The following is an 18,985-nucleotide window of genomic DNA, read 5'->3' as shown; positions in this document are numbered from 1 at the left end:
ATATCATGGATTAGTATGCTAAAATATCCTTAATATGATGCTATACCATGAGCTTGTGATGCAGAAGTATGGTTGTACAATGGTCAGGACTGCTGACTCACACTGGCAAGGTCATGGGTTCAATCCCTGGTTTGGGGCTTTACTGTCCTATGGTCCTTTTTGATATATTTTTTGCCTTACTATACTATGATGTTTTTTGCCATTTTTATACCTTATGATACTGTGATGTTTTTTGGCGTTTAATGCCTTACCATACTGTGACGTTTTTATGACCTTTCATGCCTTTATATACTATTATGTTTTTGTGACATTTTATGCCATACTATACAATGACATTTTTTGACATATTCAAGTCATGCTATATGATTACGTTTTTTGACATTTTTTTGCATTACTATACTTTGATTTTTTCATGACATTTTATGCCTAATGGACAATCTTTTGTGATATCTCATGGATTAGTATACTAAAATATCCTTAATACCTTGCTATACTATGAGCTTGTGATGTAGAAGTATTGTGGTACAATGGTCAGGACTACTGCCTAACACTGACAAGGTCATGGGTTCAATCCCTGTTTTGGGGCTTTACTGTCCTATGATGCTTTTTGGCATTTTTATGCCTTACTATACTATGACGTTTTTTGAAATTTTATGGCATACTATACTATGAAGTTTTTTGACATTTTCACGCAATAGTACACAATGAAGTTTTTTGGCATTTTTATAATAATAATAATAATAATAATACATTTTATTTAAAGGCGCCTTTCTTGGCACTCAAGGACACCGTACACAGTTACACAAATTGAGATTTATGCCTTACTATACTGTGACGTTTTATGCCATACTATACTATGACGTTTTTTGCCATTTTTATGCCTTATTATACTATGATGTTTTTTTGAAATTTTATGCCATACAATACTATGACTTTTTTTGGCATTTTTTTGCCTTACTATACTGTGACGTTTTGTGCCTGACTATACTATGACGTTTTTTGCCATTTTTATGCCTTATTGTACTATGACGTTTTTTGAAATTTTATGCCATACTATACTATGATGTTTTTTTGCCATTTTTATGCCTTAGTATACTATGATGTTTTTTTGAAATTTTATGCCATACAATACTATGACGTTTTTTGCCATTTTTATGCTCTACTATAATATGACTTTTTTTTGGCATTTTTTTGCCTTACTATACTGTGACGTTTTGTGCCTGACTATACTATGATGTTTTTTGCCATTTTAATGTCTTATTATACTATGATGTTTTTTGAAATTTTATGACATACTATACTATGACGTTTTTTGCCATTTTTATGCCTTATTATACTATGATGTTTTTTTGAAATTTTATGCCATACAATACTATGACGTTTTTTGACATTTTTATGCTCTACTATAATATGACTTTTTTTTGGCATTTTTTACCTTACTATACTGTGACGTTTTGTGCCTGACTATACTATGACGTTTTTTGCCATTTTTATGCTCTACTAGAATATGACTTTTTTTTGCCATTTTTATGCCTTACTATACTGTGACGTTTTGTGCCTGACTATACTATGACATTTTTTTGTCATTTTTATGCCTTACTATACTATGACGTTTTTTGCCATTTTTATGCCTTATTATACTATGACGTTTTTTGAAATTTTATGCCATACTATACTATGACGTTTATGCTATTTTTATGCCTTATTATACTATGACGTTTTTTGAAATTTTATGCTCTACTATAATATGACTTTTTTGGCATTTTTTTGCCTTAGTATACTGTGACGTTTTGTGCCTGACTATACTATGTCGTTTTTATGACTTTTTATGCTTTACTATACTATGACATTTTTTGAAATTTTATGCCATACTATACTATGACTTTTTTTGGCATTTTTATGCCTTACTATACTTTGACGTTTTATGCCTTACTATACTATGACGTTTTTATGACTTTTTATGCCTTACTATACTATGTGCTTTTTTATGACTTTTTATGCCTTACTATACTATGACTTTACATGCCATACTATACTATGATGTTTTTTGCCATTTTTATGCCTCATTATACTATGATGTTTTTTTGAAATTTTATGCCATTCAATACTATGACGTTTTTTGACATTTTTATGCTCTACTCTAATATGACGTTTTTTGACATTTTTATGCCTCATTATACTATGATGTTTTTTTGAAATTTTATGCCATACAATACTATGACGTTTTTTGGCATTTTTATGCCTTACTATACTGTGATGTTTTTCGCCATTTTTATGCCTTAGTATACTATGACATTTTTTGAAATTTTATGCCATACTATACTATGACGTTTTTCGCCATTTTTATGCTCTACTATAATATGTATTTTTTTGGCATTTTTATGCCTTACTATACTGTAACGTTTTGTGCCTGACTATACTATGACGTTTTTTTGCCATTTTTATGCTCTACTAGAATATGACTTTTTTTGGCATTTTTATGCCTTACTATACTGTGACGTTTTGTGCCTGACTATACTATGACATTTTTTTGTCATTTTTATGCCTTACTATACTATGACGTTTTTTGCCATTTTTATGCCTTATTATACTATGACGTTTTTTGCCATTTTTTTGCCTTAGTATACTGTGATGTTTTGTGCCTGACTATACTATGACGTTTTTGCCATTTTTATGCTCTACTAGAATATGACTTTTTTTGGCATTTTTATGCCTTACTATACTGTGACGTTTTGTGCCTGACTATACTATGACGTTTTTTGCCATTTTTATGCCTTATTATACTATGACGTTTTTTGAAATTTTATGCCATACTATACTATGACGTTTTTTGCCATTTTTATACTCTACTATAATATGTATTTTTTGGCATTTTTATGCCTTACTATATCGTGACATTTTGTGCCTGACTATACTATGATGTTTTTTTGTCATTTTTATGCCTTAGTATACTATGACATTTTTTGAAATTTTATGCCATACTATACTATGACGTTTTTTGCCATTTTTATGCCTTATTATACTATGATGTTTTTTTGAAATTTTATGCCATACAATACTATGACGTTTTTTGACATTTTTATGCTCTACTATAATATGACTTTTTTTGGCATGTTTTTGCCTTACTATACTGTGACGTTTTGTGCCTGACTATACTATGACGTTTTTTGCCATTTTTATGCCTTATTATACTATGACGTTTTTTGCCATTTTTATGCTCTACTATACTATGACGTTTTTCGCCATTTTTATGCCTTAGTATACTATGACATTTTTTGAAATTTTATGCCATACTATACTATGACTTTTTTCGCCATTTTTATGCTCTACTATAATATGTATTTTTTTGGCATTTTTATGCCTTACTATACTGTAACGTTTTGTGCCTGACTATACTATGACGTTTTTGCCATTTTTATGCTCTACTAGAATATGACTTTTTTGGCATTTTTATTCCTTACTATACTGTGACGTTTTGTGCCTGACTATACTATGACGTTTTTTGCCATTTTTATGACTTATTATTCTATGATGTTTTTTTGAAATTTTATGCCATACAATACTATGACGTTTTTTGACATTTCTATGCTCTACTATAATATGACTTTTTTTGGCATTTTTTTGCCTTACTATACTGTGACGTTTTGTGCCTGACTATACTATGACGTTTTTTGCCATTTTTAAGCCTTATTATACTATGACGTTTTTTGATATTTTATGCCATACTATACTATGACATTTTTGCTATTTTTATGCTCTACTAGAATATGACTTTTTTTTGGCATTTTTATGCCTTAGTATACTATGACGTTTTTTGAAATTTTATGCCATATTATACTATGATGTTTTTTGCCATTTTTATGCCTTAGTATACTATGATGTTTTTTTGAAATTTTATGCCATACAATACTATGACGTTTTTTGACATTTTTATGCTCTACTATAATATGACTTTTTTCGGCATTGTTTTGCCTTACTATACTGTGACGTTTTGTGCCTCACTATACTATGACGTTTTTTGCCATTTTTATGCCTTAGTATACTATGACATTTTTTGAAATTTTATGCCATACTAAACTATGACGTTTTTTGCCATTTTTATGCCTTATTATACTATGACGCTTTTTGAAATTTTATGCCATACAATACTATGATGTTTTTTGCCATTTTTATGCCTCATTATACTATGATGTTTTTTTGAAATTTTTATGCTCTACTATAATATGACGTTTTTTTGCCATTTTTATGCCTTATTATACTATGACATTTTTTGAAATTTTATGCCATACTATACTATGACGTTTTTTGCCATTTTTATGACTTATTATTCTATGATGTTTTTTTGAAATTTTATGCCATACAATACTATGACGTTTTTTGACATTTCTATGCTCTACTATAATATGACTTTTTTTGGCATTTTTTTGCCTTACTATACTGTGACGTTTTGTGCCTGACTATACTATGACGTTTTTTGCCATTTTTATGCCTTATTATACTATGACGTTTTTTGCCATTTTTATGCCATACTATACTATGACGTTTTTTGATATTTTATGCCATACTATACTATGACGTTTTTGCCATTTTTATGCTCTACTAGAATATGACTTTTTTTTGGCATTTTTATGCCTTAGTATACTATGACGTTTTTTGAAATTTTATGCCATACTATACTATGATGTTTTTTGCCATTTTTATGCCTTAGTATACTATGATGTTTTTTTGAAATTTTATGCCATACAATACTATGACGTTCTTTGACATTTTTATGCTCTACTATAATATGACTTTTTTTTGGCATTTTTTTGCCTTACTATACTGTGATGTTTTGTGCCTGACTATACTATGACGTTTTTTGCCATTTTTATGCGCTACTATAATATGTATTTTTTTGGCATTTTTATGCCTTAGTATACTATGACATTTTTTTAAATTTTATGCCATACTATACTATGACGTTTTTCGCCATTTTTATGCTCTACTATAATATGTATTTTTTTGGCATTTTTATGCCTTACTATACTGTAACGTTTTGTGCCTGACTATACTATGACGTTTTTGCCATTTTTATGCTCTACTAGAATATGACTTTTTTTTGGCATTTTTATGCCTTACTATACTGTGACGTTTTGTGCCTGACTATACTATGACATTTTTTTGTCATTTTTATGGCTTACTATACTATGACGTTTTTTGCCATTTTTATGCCTTATTATACTATGACGTTTTTTGAAATTTTATGCCATACTATACTATGACGTTTTTTGCCATTTTTTTGCCTTACTATACTGTGATGTTTTGTGCCTGACTATACTATGACGTTTTTGCCATTTTTATGCTCTACTAGAATATGACTTTTTTTGGCATTTTTATGCCTTACTATACTGTGACGTTTTGTGCCTGACTATACTATGACGTTTTTTGCCATTTTTATGACTTATTATTCTATGATTTTTTTTTGAAATTTTATGCCATACAATACTATGACGTTTTTTGACATTTCTATGCTCTACTATAATATGACTTTTTTTGGCATTTTTTTGCCTTACTATACTGTGACGTTTTGTGCCTGACTATACTATGACGTTTTTTGCCATTTTTATGCCTTATTATACTATGACGTTTTTTGATATTTTATGCCATACTATACTATGACGTTTTTGCCATTTTTATGCTCTACTAGAATATGACTTTTTTTTGCCATTTTTATGCCTTAGTATACTATGACGTTTTTTGAAATTTTATGCCATACTATACTATGATGTTTTTTGCCATTTTTATGCCTTAGTATACTATGATGTTTTTTTGAAATTTTATGCCATACAATACTATGACGTTTTTTGACATTTTTATGCTCTACTATAATATGACTTTTTTTTGGCATTTTTTTGCCTTACTATACTGTGACGTTTTGTGCCTGACTATACTATGACGTTTTTTGCCATTTTTATGCCTTATTATACTATGACGTTTTTTTATATTTTATGCCATACTATACTATGACGTTTTTTGCCATTTTTATGCCTTATTATACTATGACGTTTTTTGAAATTTTATGCTCTACTATAATATGACTTTTTTGGCATTTTTTTGCCTTACTATACTGTGACGTTTTGTGCCTGACTATACTATGTCGTTTTTATGACTTTTTATGCCTTACTATACTATGACATTTTATGCCCTACTATACTGTGACTTTTTATGCCTTACTATACTTTGACGTTTTATGCCTTACTATACTATAACGTTTTTATGACTTTTTATGCCTTACTATACTATGTGCTTTTTTATGACTTTTTATGCCTTACTATACTATGACTTTACATGCCATACTATACTATGATGTTTTTTGCCATTTTTATGCCTCATTATACTATGATGTTTTTTTGAAATTTTATGCCATACAATACTATGACGTTTTTTGACATTTTTATGCTCTACTCTAATATGACGTTTTTTTCCATTTTTATGCCTCATTATACTATGATGTTTTTTTTAAATTTTATGCCATACAATACTATGACGTTTTTTGGCATTTTTATGCCTTACTATACTGTGACGTTTTGTGCCTGACTATACTATGACATTTTTTGCCATTTTTATGCTCTACTATACTATGACGTTTTTCGCCATTTTTATGCCTTAGTATACTATGACATTTTTTGAAATTTTATGCCATACTATACTATGACTTTTTTCGCCATTTTTATGCTCTACTATAATATGTATTTTTTTGGCATTTTTATGCCTTACTATACTGTAACGTTTTGTGCCTGACTATACTATGACGTTTTTGCCATTTTTATGCTCTACTAGAATATGACTTTTTTTTGGCATTTTTATGCATTACTATACTGTGACGTTTGTGCCTGACTATACTATGACATTTTTTTGTCATTTTTATGCCTTACTATACTATGACGTTTTTTGCCATTTTTATGCCTTATTATACTATGACGTTTTTTTAAATTTTATGCCATACTATACTATGACGTTTTTTGCCATTTTTTTGCCTTACTATACTGTTATGTTTTGTGCCTGACTATACTATGACGTTTTTGCCATTTTTATGCTCTACTAGAATATGACTTTTTTTTGGCATTTTTATGCCTTAGTATACTATGACGTTTTTTGAAATTTTATGCCATACAATACTATGACGTTTTTTGACATTTTTATGCTCTACTATAATATGACTTTTTTTTGGCATTTTTTTGCCTTACTATACTGTGACGTTTTGTGCCTGACTATACTATGACGTTTTTTCCCATTTTTATGCCTTATTATACTATGACATTTTTTGAAATTTTATGCCATACTAAACTATGACGTTTTTTGCCATTTTTATGCCTTATTATACTATGACGCTTTTTGAAATTTTATGCCATACAATACTATGATGTTTTTTGCCATTTTTATGCCTCATTATACTATGATGTTTTTTTGAAATTTTTATGCTCTACTATAATATGACGTTTTTTTGCCATTTTTATGCCTTATTATACTATGACATTTTTTGAAATTTTATGCCATACTATACTATGACGTTTTTTGCCATTTTTATGCTCTACTATAATATGTATTTTTTTTACATTTTTATGCCTTACTATACTGTGACGTTTTGTGCCTGACTATACTATGACGTTTTTTGCCATTTTTATGCCTTATTATACTATGACGTTTTTTTGGCATTTTTATGCCTTAGTATACTATGACATTTTTTGAAATTTTATCCCATACTATACTATGACGTTTTTTGCCATTTTTATGCTCTACTATAATATGTATTTTTTTGGCATTTTTATGCCTTACTATACTGTGACGTTTTGTGCCTGACTATACTATGACGTTTTTTGCCATTTTTATGACTTATTATTCTATGATGTTTTTTTGAAATTTTATGCCATACAATACTATGACGTTTTTTGACTTTTTTATGCTCTACTATAATATGACTTTTTTTGGCATTTTTTTGCCTTACTATACTGTGACGTTTTGTGCCTGACTATACTATGACGTTTTTTGCCATTTTTATGCCTTATTATACTATGACGTTTTTTGAAATTTTATACTATACTATGACGTTTTTCCATCCATACCTTCAGCTGTAACACAGCCAAAATGATCAGCAAATCAAAAAAGAAAAGTAAAGAAAATGTCCAAAAAAGGACAGAGGGACCCCTGAGGGTTAATAAATCCCATGAACCGCTATTTAAATTACCACTATTATGTGTTTTTCTGTGCTAAATTTAACATTACTGGGGAGGAGAGCAACGCGACTAGAAGTGACAGCGAGAGAGGGCTAGTAGCTTCTCCTCTTCTCTGTCTCAGCGGAGACCGTTACAACTTCATTCACTCTTTTAACAAAACAAAAAAAAAGCAACGAAGGAAGCAGTAAATGGACTTACATATTTAAGACCTAAATAAATGTAATTTAAGACGTAACATGCGGCTAATGTAAAGCTAGCAGAGCTTGGAGAGTTGGTTATCTGGTTGCTAGGCGCACGCAGGCACGCACACAGGTCAGGAGCTGCCGTTGCCATGGCAATGTGAAAATCTGCCCAGAATTTGGCTTCTACATGGCTTCAAACAACTGCAAATTATGAGAAAACCGTTACTTTTTTTCATAAACCGAAAAGACCGTGCCAGACACTGAAGCCAGAAGTTTCTAAAGTCTCTATTTTATTCAGATATTCCTTAAAATGAGTGCGTAAGCTCAGTGCGAAGACAGAGTGAGATTCTTTTGAAAAAAAAAGACGATTACATTAGGTGTCAATGAGAGTGAGACAGGTATTGCTGCCGGACTCGGCACCCCCGTTTAAATTTTGTGCAGACCCTGCCTGTCAAAGTTACATTTTATGAATCCCAACAACTATGTCTACATTTTCAGAAATAATTATTTGTCTCCTTTTTACGGTTTGGCCGCGAGCTCGAGTTAAAAATAAAAATAAAGGTTATTTTTTACTGCTTCACGCACTCTAGCCAACTGACGCTTTCACTCTAACTTTGAAGAAAAAGTGATTTGCACTCCTCCTTTGAGTGCTCACAGTTTGAAAAGTTTACATGTTATGTAAAAACAGTTCCCGTCTTTTTGAGAGAGCATAAGTTTTCCTCCGTTTTATAGTTTGAATCACATTTCTACGTGCAGGTATGAGAGAGCTGGGTGACTCAGAAAAAAGGTGCAATTTTGTCGAAAAAAGGTGGATTTCTAAAGAAAATTCCAATGCATTTCTAATGCATTATTTATTCCCAGTTTTTTGGGAATAACTTTGGGAAAAATTGGAATTTTAACACCAAAAGTCATAGCACCCCTTTTGGGATCAAGACGCACGTTTTGATGTATATATTACCGGGGTTTTCTCAAAGCTGCGGGACAAGTTACGCGCCGAAATTTGGCGGAAGAATAATAAACCCGAAACAGAATATTAATAGATGCCTCGGAGCTGAGCACCCGTGGCACTAATAAAATTGGTAACTGCAGTTTTCTTAATTCACTGATACATATGATACATATGAATGGTTGATGCATGAAGCCCAGTGCCCTTCATACAATATAATATTCATCAATAATATAATAATATTACACACGCCTGATTTCATTCTGAATTATACAATTTTGTCTGTTACAATTTTGTAAAAACAACAAAAAAACATGAGAAATAGAAATTAGCATCTCATAATGTCGATATATATATATATAAAACAGGGATGGATAGAAACATTTGTCCATTAAAGTCAACAAATCTACAATATAAACAAGAAACATGTGGTGTTCACATTTGAATGATATGTTAAATATGAAATATGTTGACCAATGACCAATTTCTTAATATTAATTGAAAGGTATAATAAGCTCAGATGTCAATGTCTTTGTATGTCATTGTCCCTGTACATTGTGGTGTATTGTCCTGGTAATACAGATCGGCATACTGCAGGATGTGGTCGACAGCACTAAGAAGTAGCACATCGGTGTTCACGTCCAGGTCCAGCTCTGAGGAGTAGTTCTTCACAGGGACGATGTAGGAGGTGGACATACCCAACAGAGCTCCAGCTCTATCCATCTACAAACACACACACACACACACACACACACACACACACACACACACACACACACTATGAGATAACTATAACATTTTCATTCATCACTTATTTATCCATGTATGCTACATTGCTGAATGTGTAATATTTTAAGTGCTAAGAAAAGTAAGCATTGTGTCCTCATTGGCATGTTTATATGGAATGTTAGAGGAAATGCCTCTGAGTCTGAATTGGACAATTACAGTACATGAACATTTTTCAAACTTCATACGGTTTATTTCAACCTACCGTCTCCTGAATTATCCAGCTGTTGTAAACCTGAGTGACATCTTTGGCTGTTTCTGGACAAATCTGGTCCACGTGGGTCAGCAGAGCCACCTGGTGAACACCTGACAGACAGAATACACTGCAGTCGTTAAGGGTTCACTGCAATTATCAGAAACGCAGCATTTAATTGTTACATTCCAGAGAAATAAATGTACTGACAGTTTCAGCAGTGCTTTCAGTTCAGTTGATCTTTGCAGTTCTAACCACAGCAAAATCCAACAGGAACAGTTGTCAGTGAAATCTTAATGCAATTCACTGCAAGAATGAATGACAACAGCTCCATTCATCGTCACTGTGTCTGAAAATTTTGTGTTGGTTGGCTTGTTCGTCTTTTGCTCACCCAGATCACTGATGTGCTCACGGAGCTGTTGGAAGGTGGTCCTGAGGCCTTTGGAGTAGGTCAGGATTTTAGAGGCGTCCACCACAAAGGCCACACAATGGATCCTGTCTTTAAGGGTTGGCTTCTTCACATAGCCCACAGTCTCTGATCTCACAGGTTGATCTGGGCTGAACTGGGGGAGACAAATAAAGAGAGTGTTGTAACAGTTCGTGTTGTTTGAACCAAGACTCTGCATTAGGAAGATGAGCAGACACATGTTACAAAAAAAAACAAAAACATTTAACAATCCTTGCTGTACCTTGTGTCCCTCAGGTACATGGCCTTTAATGACGGACAGGATGTCATGGAGGGTCAGTCCGGTCATCTCTGCATCCCCCAGGCCCATTACATCGCACAGCGTCAGTCTGGTAGGATCTTCTCCCTTCTGACCACGGATGTTGAAGGACTGCAGCTGACGCAAACAAAAAGAAAGTTAATGTAATGGATGCCTCTGAAAGCATTGGAACAACTTGCCTGCTGATTAGAGGTTTGCACCAGCACTTCCTCCTTTAGAACAAACTCAGGCTTTTCAATACTACTTTTATGTAGCTTTTTGTGTACATGTCTTGGCCTGAAAATATCTGAAAACATATGTTAAGCATGTGGAGTTGTCACAGTCACCTTTAAGACAACTGGGGAAGACTCAATTTGTTGACAAAGATCAAGAGAAGATTCGGAAAAGTTAACAAGTGGAACTGGTCTTAATTTGAATTTTGTTTTTTTTCTGAATTAATTTTGTATAAGATGATACAAATTAACATGAAACTAGTCTTGAAGATAATTATGTCCAAGGAGTAGAGATACATCTGCAGGCTTTGGGCACTATTTTGCTCACCAATAAAGGAAAATATATACCTGCATACTGCTTTGTCTTTGTTCACAATTTGTCTTTTACTTTACATGGAAATGACTGACAAAGGAAAGGAAAGAGAAAGCAGAGTGTGCAATTACTGTTTACTATTGTTCAAATACTCTCCTGAAGCAAGCAGGGGCTTTGTGAGGCCACACTCTTTTCAGTATCACCAATTTTTTTTTTTAGAAACACAACAATAAATTTCAGCTAAAAAAAAAGGATCCGTAGCTTTAGTGATGTCTCTCAGGTAATGTGATGCGAATGCTCCTGCTCCACTTGTACCTTCTTGGTGAAGCTGGTTGTGGAGGAGCCCACCATGGCCCGGTTGGTGACATTTCCATTAAACACTGACTGGACTGAACTGATGAAGCTGGACTTTCCAGAGCTGACCGGGCCCAGGAGGAGAACCCTGGCCTGATTCACAACCTCACAGCTCGGTCTGTAGGAGCCGACAGACTTCATCAGGCTCGTCTTTTGCCTAGGTGGGAATTTAAGATGTTCACTTGTTGTTGATAATGTTTAAAATATGTTGTCTTTTATCTTTAAAATGAGCACAAATCTATTAATGCGACTGCTACTACTTAATATAGTTGCAAACTTGACTTAATTGTTACAGCTTTACTCACTCGTCTGTCCACTCCACATTTCTCCACTGAGAGTCCAACATGCGTTGAACTGCTGAAGAGAGTTTAAGAATTGATGGGATTTAATGAAACATTCAGCATTTGCAATGTTGTACCTCCTTTGACATGACATGCATCATATTAAATCTGGCTGTTGAAATGTAAATGTATGTACTCTGATTCCATAGATAAGTGGCAAAATTTACAGTGATCACGTCCATTTCCAGAAGCTACAATTTCTTTGACAGTTGTCTTGGTGTGGAACCGTTTAGTAGCTTACCTGTGAACGTAAAAGGTTGTGCCGCCCTTTGCTCTGTTGAACTGACTTTGCCGAGAGCATCACTGGCGCCCAGTGCTGTGGCAGTATCAGGTTGGGCTGCAGTTTCAAATCTAAAGCCGCTGGGGCTGATGAGGAAAAACAATCACAGACATCAGAGGAAGACAACAGATAAAGCAAAGGAGTGGAAATTCACTTAAATGTCTTTAGTTTAAGATCTTGCACTTCAAATATTATATAAGTAGTATATAAGTTTTCTGTATATAGTATACAGAACCCAACAGAAATAAAACACGACCATTATTCATGTCCATAAACAGGAGTGGAGGTTGTTGCATTCAATGTCACAGCTTTACTCACGTTTCTGTCGAATCCACATCTCTCCGTTTTTGTTTGGTCTGATGTTTTACTGCTGAAGAGATGTTAAGAGTTGATGAGGTTTAATGAAGTATCCACTGTTTGCTTTGTTTCACCTCCTCTCAAAAAAGCTAAATGCATGAAAAGCTGGCTATTATAACGTGCCTTGCATTTTTGCATCTGTTTGTTATCAAATTATTTCCAAAGTCTTCGGATAAGTGGCAAAAACGCAGTGATGTCAGATGTCCAGATATCCGGAAACTACACTGGAGTTTATTAGCACAAAAACATTCTGCAAGTCTCTTGGACAGAGCCTTGTGACAGGTTTGGTCAGTCTCCACAGACCGTCAGAAAACAGGCATCATACAAGTAAAGAAAATTATTTCGTAACATGTAGGGTATCCATAAACAGCCTTAAAGTGTTTCGAAATTTACCATTTGCAAAGGTTCTAAACTTTTGACTCCCCCTTGTATGACGCTACATGTAAAGTGACACACCAGGTTGGTTACTCACTGTATGTCAAAATTAATAGAGAGAGTAGGAAATGCGGCTGTGAAATGTTTGCAAATTTAAGTTGGGAAAATACTCTGAGAATATCAGAGGTCAATTTTCTGTGTTATTTTGGTGTAGTGTGTCATGTCAATTTTCTCTATTTCTGTCTGTTCTATTAAGACACAGTCATGTTATCTTGTTAATTGTGTAAAGGGTTTTGAAGCATGCATTTGCTGTTTGAGAAACTGGAACACAGTTGTGTATCCTATTTTCAAACTGGATTTATTGTGTTTTACCATGCATCCAAACAACACATCCAATCCAAATTATGACAGTAAGGCAATGCCTCCAACCTTTTGTAGCACATTTTCCATGTCAGAGCTGTTCTTTGACAGTTGTCTTGGTGTGGAACTGTAGCTTACTTGGGAGCTTAAGAGCAAGTGGGTTTTTTTGGTCCGTTGAGCTGAGTGAAGTTGTAAATATGCTGAAAGAATCTTTGGTGTCCACTGCTGTGCTGATAGTGGGTTGGGCTGAAGTAGTTGCAGTTGTGGGAGGCTGGGCTCCGAAAATGCCAAAGAAGCTGATGAGGAAAACCATCACATACATCGCAGGAAGAAAATAGATAAAGTAAATGAGCTCGAGAAAATATGATAAAGTATCACGTTATTTCTCACGAGATAAATTAACCTGTCCTCACGCGACCTTTTTTATGTCGAGGTAACTTAATAATTGCAAGTACGGCCATTCTAGGCTTCCGTAGGATACTTCATTAAATGCAGGCTTTAAAAAGTAAAATCTTACTGACCCAGTTCTTTGTAAACGCGACTGCAGCTAAGGTAGTTAAACGATGCCTTGTGAAATATCACTCAGTTAAAGACCATCGCCACACAGGTTTGTAACTGTCATCCTTCGTAAAAACTCAACTTTACTAAACTTCACCTGTTCAATTTTCCGCTTAGTGAAATATTACCTGTTTTTTTCTCCAGTTTTCTCCATAATAATTTCAGCACGTAGACGTGACAGCAGCTGTAGGACGGGAAAAACACAGGCGGTGCCCCTTTTAGAGGAAATGAAAGTGAAAGTGGCTGCAGCCTCTCGTGCCCTCTAGTCTCATGCCCGGGTGTACAACAGTAAGTTCACAGGATCAAAAATACCAAGTTGAGCATATATATATATATATATATATATATATATATATATATATATATATATATATATATAGCTTTAAGTTGGTGCCCCCTATTTACAGATGAGGTGATTTCTTATTTTCAAAAGGAGGAGGATATCTGCATTGTAAGTTTCATAAAGGTATTGCAACACGTGTGCAGTTACATGCTTTCACTTCTCTAATACATCTACACTGCAGAGGCTGACACTATTTTACATACTACAGAGACATCAGAAACAAAAAACAACAGGCTGCTCAGTGAAGAGGGAAAATGTGAAGTTAGACTGTGTTGGTGTAGATGGCCGCAGATGAACAGACAGACAGAGAGAGGACAGGGCCTACATGCTGCCTGTGAGGACAACACAGTTGAGACATGTAGGGAAGACCTGCACCATGCCTAAAGACTTAAAAGAGCAAATATCAGATTGATAAAGTGCTGTGGCCAGACAGGAGCTTTCTACAACTGAAATGAATTTGTTGTTGTTGAGACTTTTGTCTTTACTGTAAAATGTTATGGCAGCTAGTTTTTGTATTTGATATAAATGTTACTCTGAGATGCTTTAAATGATCAGAAATTGGTTTCATTTGATGGATACAATTCAGTTGGAGAAGATGTATTTACTTTAGGATTGATTAATGTCAGTCCCAATGCTTAATGCTATGAGAACTGCAGCAGTGTTTCAGAAAAAGTGCTTAAGCGTTTGTGAGAAAAACCCCTGCAAAGCAAGACCTCGCGATAAAATGAGGTGCTTATGAAGTCTGTAACAGCTAAGAATTATTTTGGTTATTGATCAAGCTGCAGATTCTTTTTTCGATTATTGATTCATTGTTTAGTGTATAAAATGTTCCTCAGTCTTTAGTTGGCTTGTTTTGTTCCATCAACAGTCCAAAACTCAAAGTTACACTGACAAAAAAAACAGAGAAAAGCAGAAATCTTTGGGTATTTTTGCTTGAAAAAATATCAATTTAATTAAACAATAAGTTTATTATCAAATTTGTTATTATTGTTTTATGGTCAATCAGCTAATCAGTTCATCTAATAATCATTGCAGCTCTAGTGTTGATGTTATTGTGTCCAATACGTACAGTATATAACAGCTATTGACTGAGTGTTAAAGCTCGACTTCAAGAACATGAGTGAACCGTGGGACTGTTCTGATTTGTCACTCGGATATACGGCATTTAGATGTACAGTACATTGTTGGGAATGAGCGCAGAGTGGCAGTAAAACCCAGCGTGTGAGTCTCAATTGACCTTTTTCAGAGCAGACATTTTGAGGTGTCACAGCAGGAAAATAATTACGGCCCTGATATGGTGCATTCTGACTCACTTATATGGGCTGGCGCTTCTGAATGCATCAGAGCCATTATTATTAGTCATGTTTTTTCCACCTGTTCTTTCTCTGCCATGACAAATCAGAGCGCTTGCAAAACAAATAATAACAAAGCATGCTTGTTAGCATTCATAGGCAGTAACACACTTCCATTTGCTCTTGTTTCTACTCATCATATCCACTAGAGGGAGCTCTGGTCTTGTGTTTGAAGCGGATGCTCACCTGCTGGCTGACAGCAGAGGTCAACCTGTGACCTCCCTGCAGAGAGAGGCCTCTTAGCCTGATATCCAAAACTTCCTCCTACGGTTGAAGAAAATATGTCCTGATACACAATCACCGTCATCACTCAGTAGCTTTTAATAAATCGAGAATATTTTGAACTAGCGATTCACCTGTAATTGATGCTGGTGATGGCTGTTCCTTGGATTTGTCTGCAGATGTGTGTATGTTCATGTGGTTTAGTTTCCTTGGCTTGTTTGAGACAGAATTAGTTTTGCATGTTGGAGAAGTATTCCACCAGAAACTGAACGTGGACTGATTCTATTATAACACACTGTAATCAGACAAAAATACATTCACTATTGGCTTTTACTTTCTTTTCAAAACTGTTTGCCTTAAAAAAAAAACCCATATACAGTAAATGAAACCTTAGTGTGAGTATGAAGTGTGGTGTTGTTTACTGCTTCTTTGAGGGGCAAAGAAACATTTTTGTGTGGGTGTGAGCTTTAAAAAAAACTGACACAAACAGATGTTGAAAATCACTAAGGAAATTAGTTCAACTCCCCAAAACATAGCAGGCTGTGGTACTTAATCCAATGTGCCGCTGCTCAAACTGGATCTGATTGTGGCAATATTACACAATCTTCTGAATTTTAAGAAAATATTCCTTATTTGCTTTAAAATATTGAAAAGTTTGTCTCTATATATTGTTTTTCTTTGATGAAACAGCAAATTTCCCATTACTCACCTCAACCACTTTGATTTCCCCATGATCTCTGTCAGTTAACCAACTTGCTGCTATCTATCTTGACTTTTCTTGGCTCTTCTCTTTTGTCATTTCAGTGCTTTTTGAGCAGCCACACCTCCACCTCAGCGCACATCAGAGCAGCCTCAGATGTGTCCAGATTCAGTGAGCCACTCAGGATTCCTGCAGCAGATCACATCCATCAGCTCCTTACCAGATCATCTTCAGATTTCCACCACCACCACTCTAGACTTCTTTGCTTTCTTATTGCCAAAGACTTTTATTTTATCACTAATAAAAGCTAAAATCATGTCAATAATAGTTATATTATAATTAATATTATAATTGGAAGTTGTCTAGATGAAGCTTAGAAGAGCATGCTTACTCAGCTAAACCCTCCAACCTAAAAAAAACATACTGTATGTTTGCAGGTTTAACCAGGTCGGTTGTGTGTCATTCAGCAGCCTGCAACTAATCAGGTATAATAACAGCCCACAACAAGGCGCAGTTATCGTTATGGCCACTTTTGCGGAATCAGCAAAAATAACGGACACTCAGATCTTATTTCTGGAGTCCCATGTAGAGAGAATGGGAGCTGTTGAGCCGCTGTTTGCGTAGAGACATGAGGGGCAGGTTGGTAACTTGATGTAATGAAATAGAAACATGACTGGGTGTCATTAAAAGCGAATGCAACTGTTGATGGTGTGACAGCAAACGGTATCTATAGGCTGTTAATCTGTAAATGAAGGATGTTTCCCTGCTAAAACTGGAGTCACACAAAAACAAACACAGTATCTGTGCAAAACAGAACTCATGATTTAACTATCCTAAAACCAGGAAACAGGTGTAATGTGTCTATAAATAAGTGTAATGTGCACTTAAAGAACAGATCACTATGTACACTATAATTATTTTTTGTGTCCTGGCTGTAGCAAGGATTTAAGAAATACTGAGGCCTCAGTATTCAGAATGGGGATGGGGGTTTTTGCCTCTGTTTGGTTAAAAATGACTAACCAGCACTCTTCCGGTTATACTATGTCGTCAGACTTACTCAAATATAAACACACTCATCATAAAAGTGTTCGGTGTGGAAGTGTTTCTAAAAATGAAGACGTATACTACAAACTCCGTCATTAGCCGGATCACAGCTCGTCCCTACCTCATGTTCCTGGCAGTACTGTATTTGTCTTGGATGTGCCAGAATAAACATGAAGGCAGCTGTTGATATCAGCCAATGTGTATTCAAAAGACGTAAACTAACCTCATCTAAGTGAAACAATCCAAGAGATTTCCCGCCACATCCAACTGCCAGCCAACAGTCACATAACCTGGAGTGCAGAGGCGTACTGTCCTCTCAGCTGTGGCTGTCGCTTTTGTTTACAGTGATTATGTAGCTCATAATTAATGTAGAGAATAAACGATTGAACACCTTTACAGCAGCTCCTCCTCCTCCTCGTCAGAGGCTGTGAGTTTAGGAAGTTTAGACAGATTCAGCTCTGACTCAGCAGCTCCAGCTGATGTCGGTGGAGCGGAGAGCTGCAGGTGGGAGGAGGGAGATGAGCCGTCTAAACAGGGAGCTATGCTGACTATGTAGCCGTGTGACACAGCAGTCTGTTTTACAAGCAACCCCCCCACCCACCCACCCACCCCCCTCATCCATCCACACTGGGTGGCACACACGCGCCCTCCTCCTCTCTCACTCTTTCTCTCTCTTTCACTCTCTCTCTCTCCTGCCAAGGCTGCCAGTAGCCTGGTTGACCCAAAGTGCAGTGAGGGTTGAAATGAAAGCAGTGCAGTGGTCTGGATGGAGCAGGTTGGAGCTGCTAGTGGACGACAGATAACAACTTAAAAACACAATGGCTGTGCTTTTAAATGTATAGTCAGTGTTTGACAAAATAGATGATTAAGCATTTATGAAAAGTATTTGCATAGCAGTCACACACACATGCTGTAAAGCAGAAAGATTGTTGGACTGACAGGAAAACCTCTTGCTTTATATTTCATGTACATGGCTCCCTCCTTGTACGATGCAGGAATCCCTCATTAACAAGATGAGAACTGGTTGCACAGCAGTAATTTTATGTCAGAGTTTTAACTATTGACTACAGCTTTCCCATCAGGCTGAAGAGTGTAATGTCTTAAATGCCAGACGTCTCACCACATTTTA

At 35.1% G+C, this 18,985-nt stretch overlaps 1 protein-coding gene and 1 long non-coding RNA gene across 4 annotated transcripts; one reads left to right on the top strand and one right to left on the bottom strand.

Moving 5' to 3' along the window:
- Window positions 1-8,664: 8,664 nt before the first annotated feature.
- ifi44g (interferon induced protein 44g) lies at window positions 8,665-14,450 on the bottom strand. Of its 3 annotated transcripts, none has more exons than XM_056377947.1 (10): window positions 14,324-14,450; window positions 13,776-13,933; window positions 12,864-12,915; window positions 12,507-12,631; window positions 12,230-12,281; window positions 11,886-12,081; window positions 11,010-11,162; window positions 10,712-10,883; window positions 10,333-10,433; window positions 8,665-10,064 (listed from the first exon to the last, which is right to left on the bottom strand). In XM_056377947.1, the coding sequence occupies exons 1-10, from the start codon at window positions 14,347-14,349 to the stop codon at window positions 9,858-9,860; spliced, it is 1,242 nt and encodes a 413-aa protein (XP_056233922.1). In that variant the 5' UTR covers window positions 14,350-14,450; the 3' UTR covers window positions 8,665-9,857. The 3 variants fall into 3 exon arrangements, with proteins under 3 accessions (XP_056233922.1, XP_056233923.1, XP_056233925.1); XM_056377948.1 differs by having other exon boundaries at window positions 12,230-12,278; XM_056377950.1 differs by having other exon boundaries at window positions 12,864-12,912.
- Window positions 13,942-18,122, top strand: LOC130170541 (uncharacterized). The gene is made up of 3 exons (XR_008828008.1): window positions 13,942-14,244; window positions 14,340-14,483; window positions 16,917-18,122. It is a non-coding gene; the product is annotated as an uncharacterized LOC130170541 (long non-coding RNA).
- The last annotated feature ends 863 nt before the right edge of the window (window positions 18,123-18,985 follow it).

Source organism: Seriola aureovittata, chromosome 6, assembly GCF_021018895.1.
Source record: "Seriola aureovittata isolate HTS-2021-v1 ecotype China chromosome 6, ASM2101889v1, whole genome shotgun sequence".
NCBI classification, from domain to species: Eukaryota; Metazoa; Chordata; class Actinopteri; order Carangiformes; family Carangidae; genus Seriola; species Seriola aureovittata.
The sequence above is the reverse complement of the archived record's forward strand: the minus strand, read 5'-3'. Positions and strand labels throughout refer to the sequence as shown.

Excerpts from the sequence above, each read along its gene's own strand:
- ifi44g (XM_056377947.1), bottom strand. The coding sequence starts at position 14,349 with ATGGAGAAAACTGGAGAAAAAAACAG. Across the intron at positions 12,082-12,229 it reads AATGTGGAGTGGACAGACGA|GCAAAAGACGAGCCTGATGA; the intron begins GTGAGTAAAGCT and ends ATTCCCACCTAG. Across the intron at positions 10,884-11,009 it reads ATGTACCTGAGGGACACAAG|TTCAGCCCAGATCAACCTGT; the intron begins GTACAGCAAGGA and ends TGTCTCCCCCAG.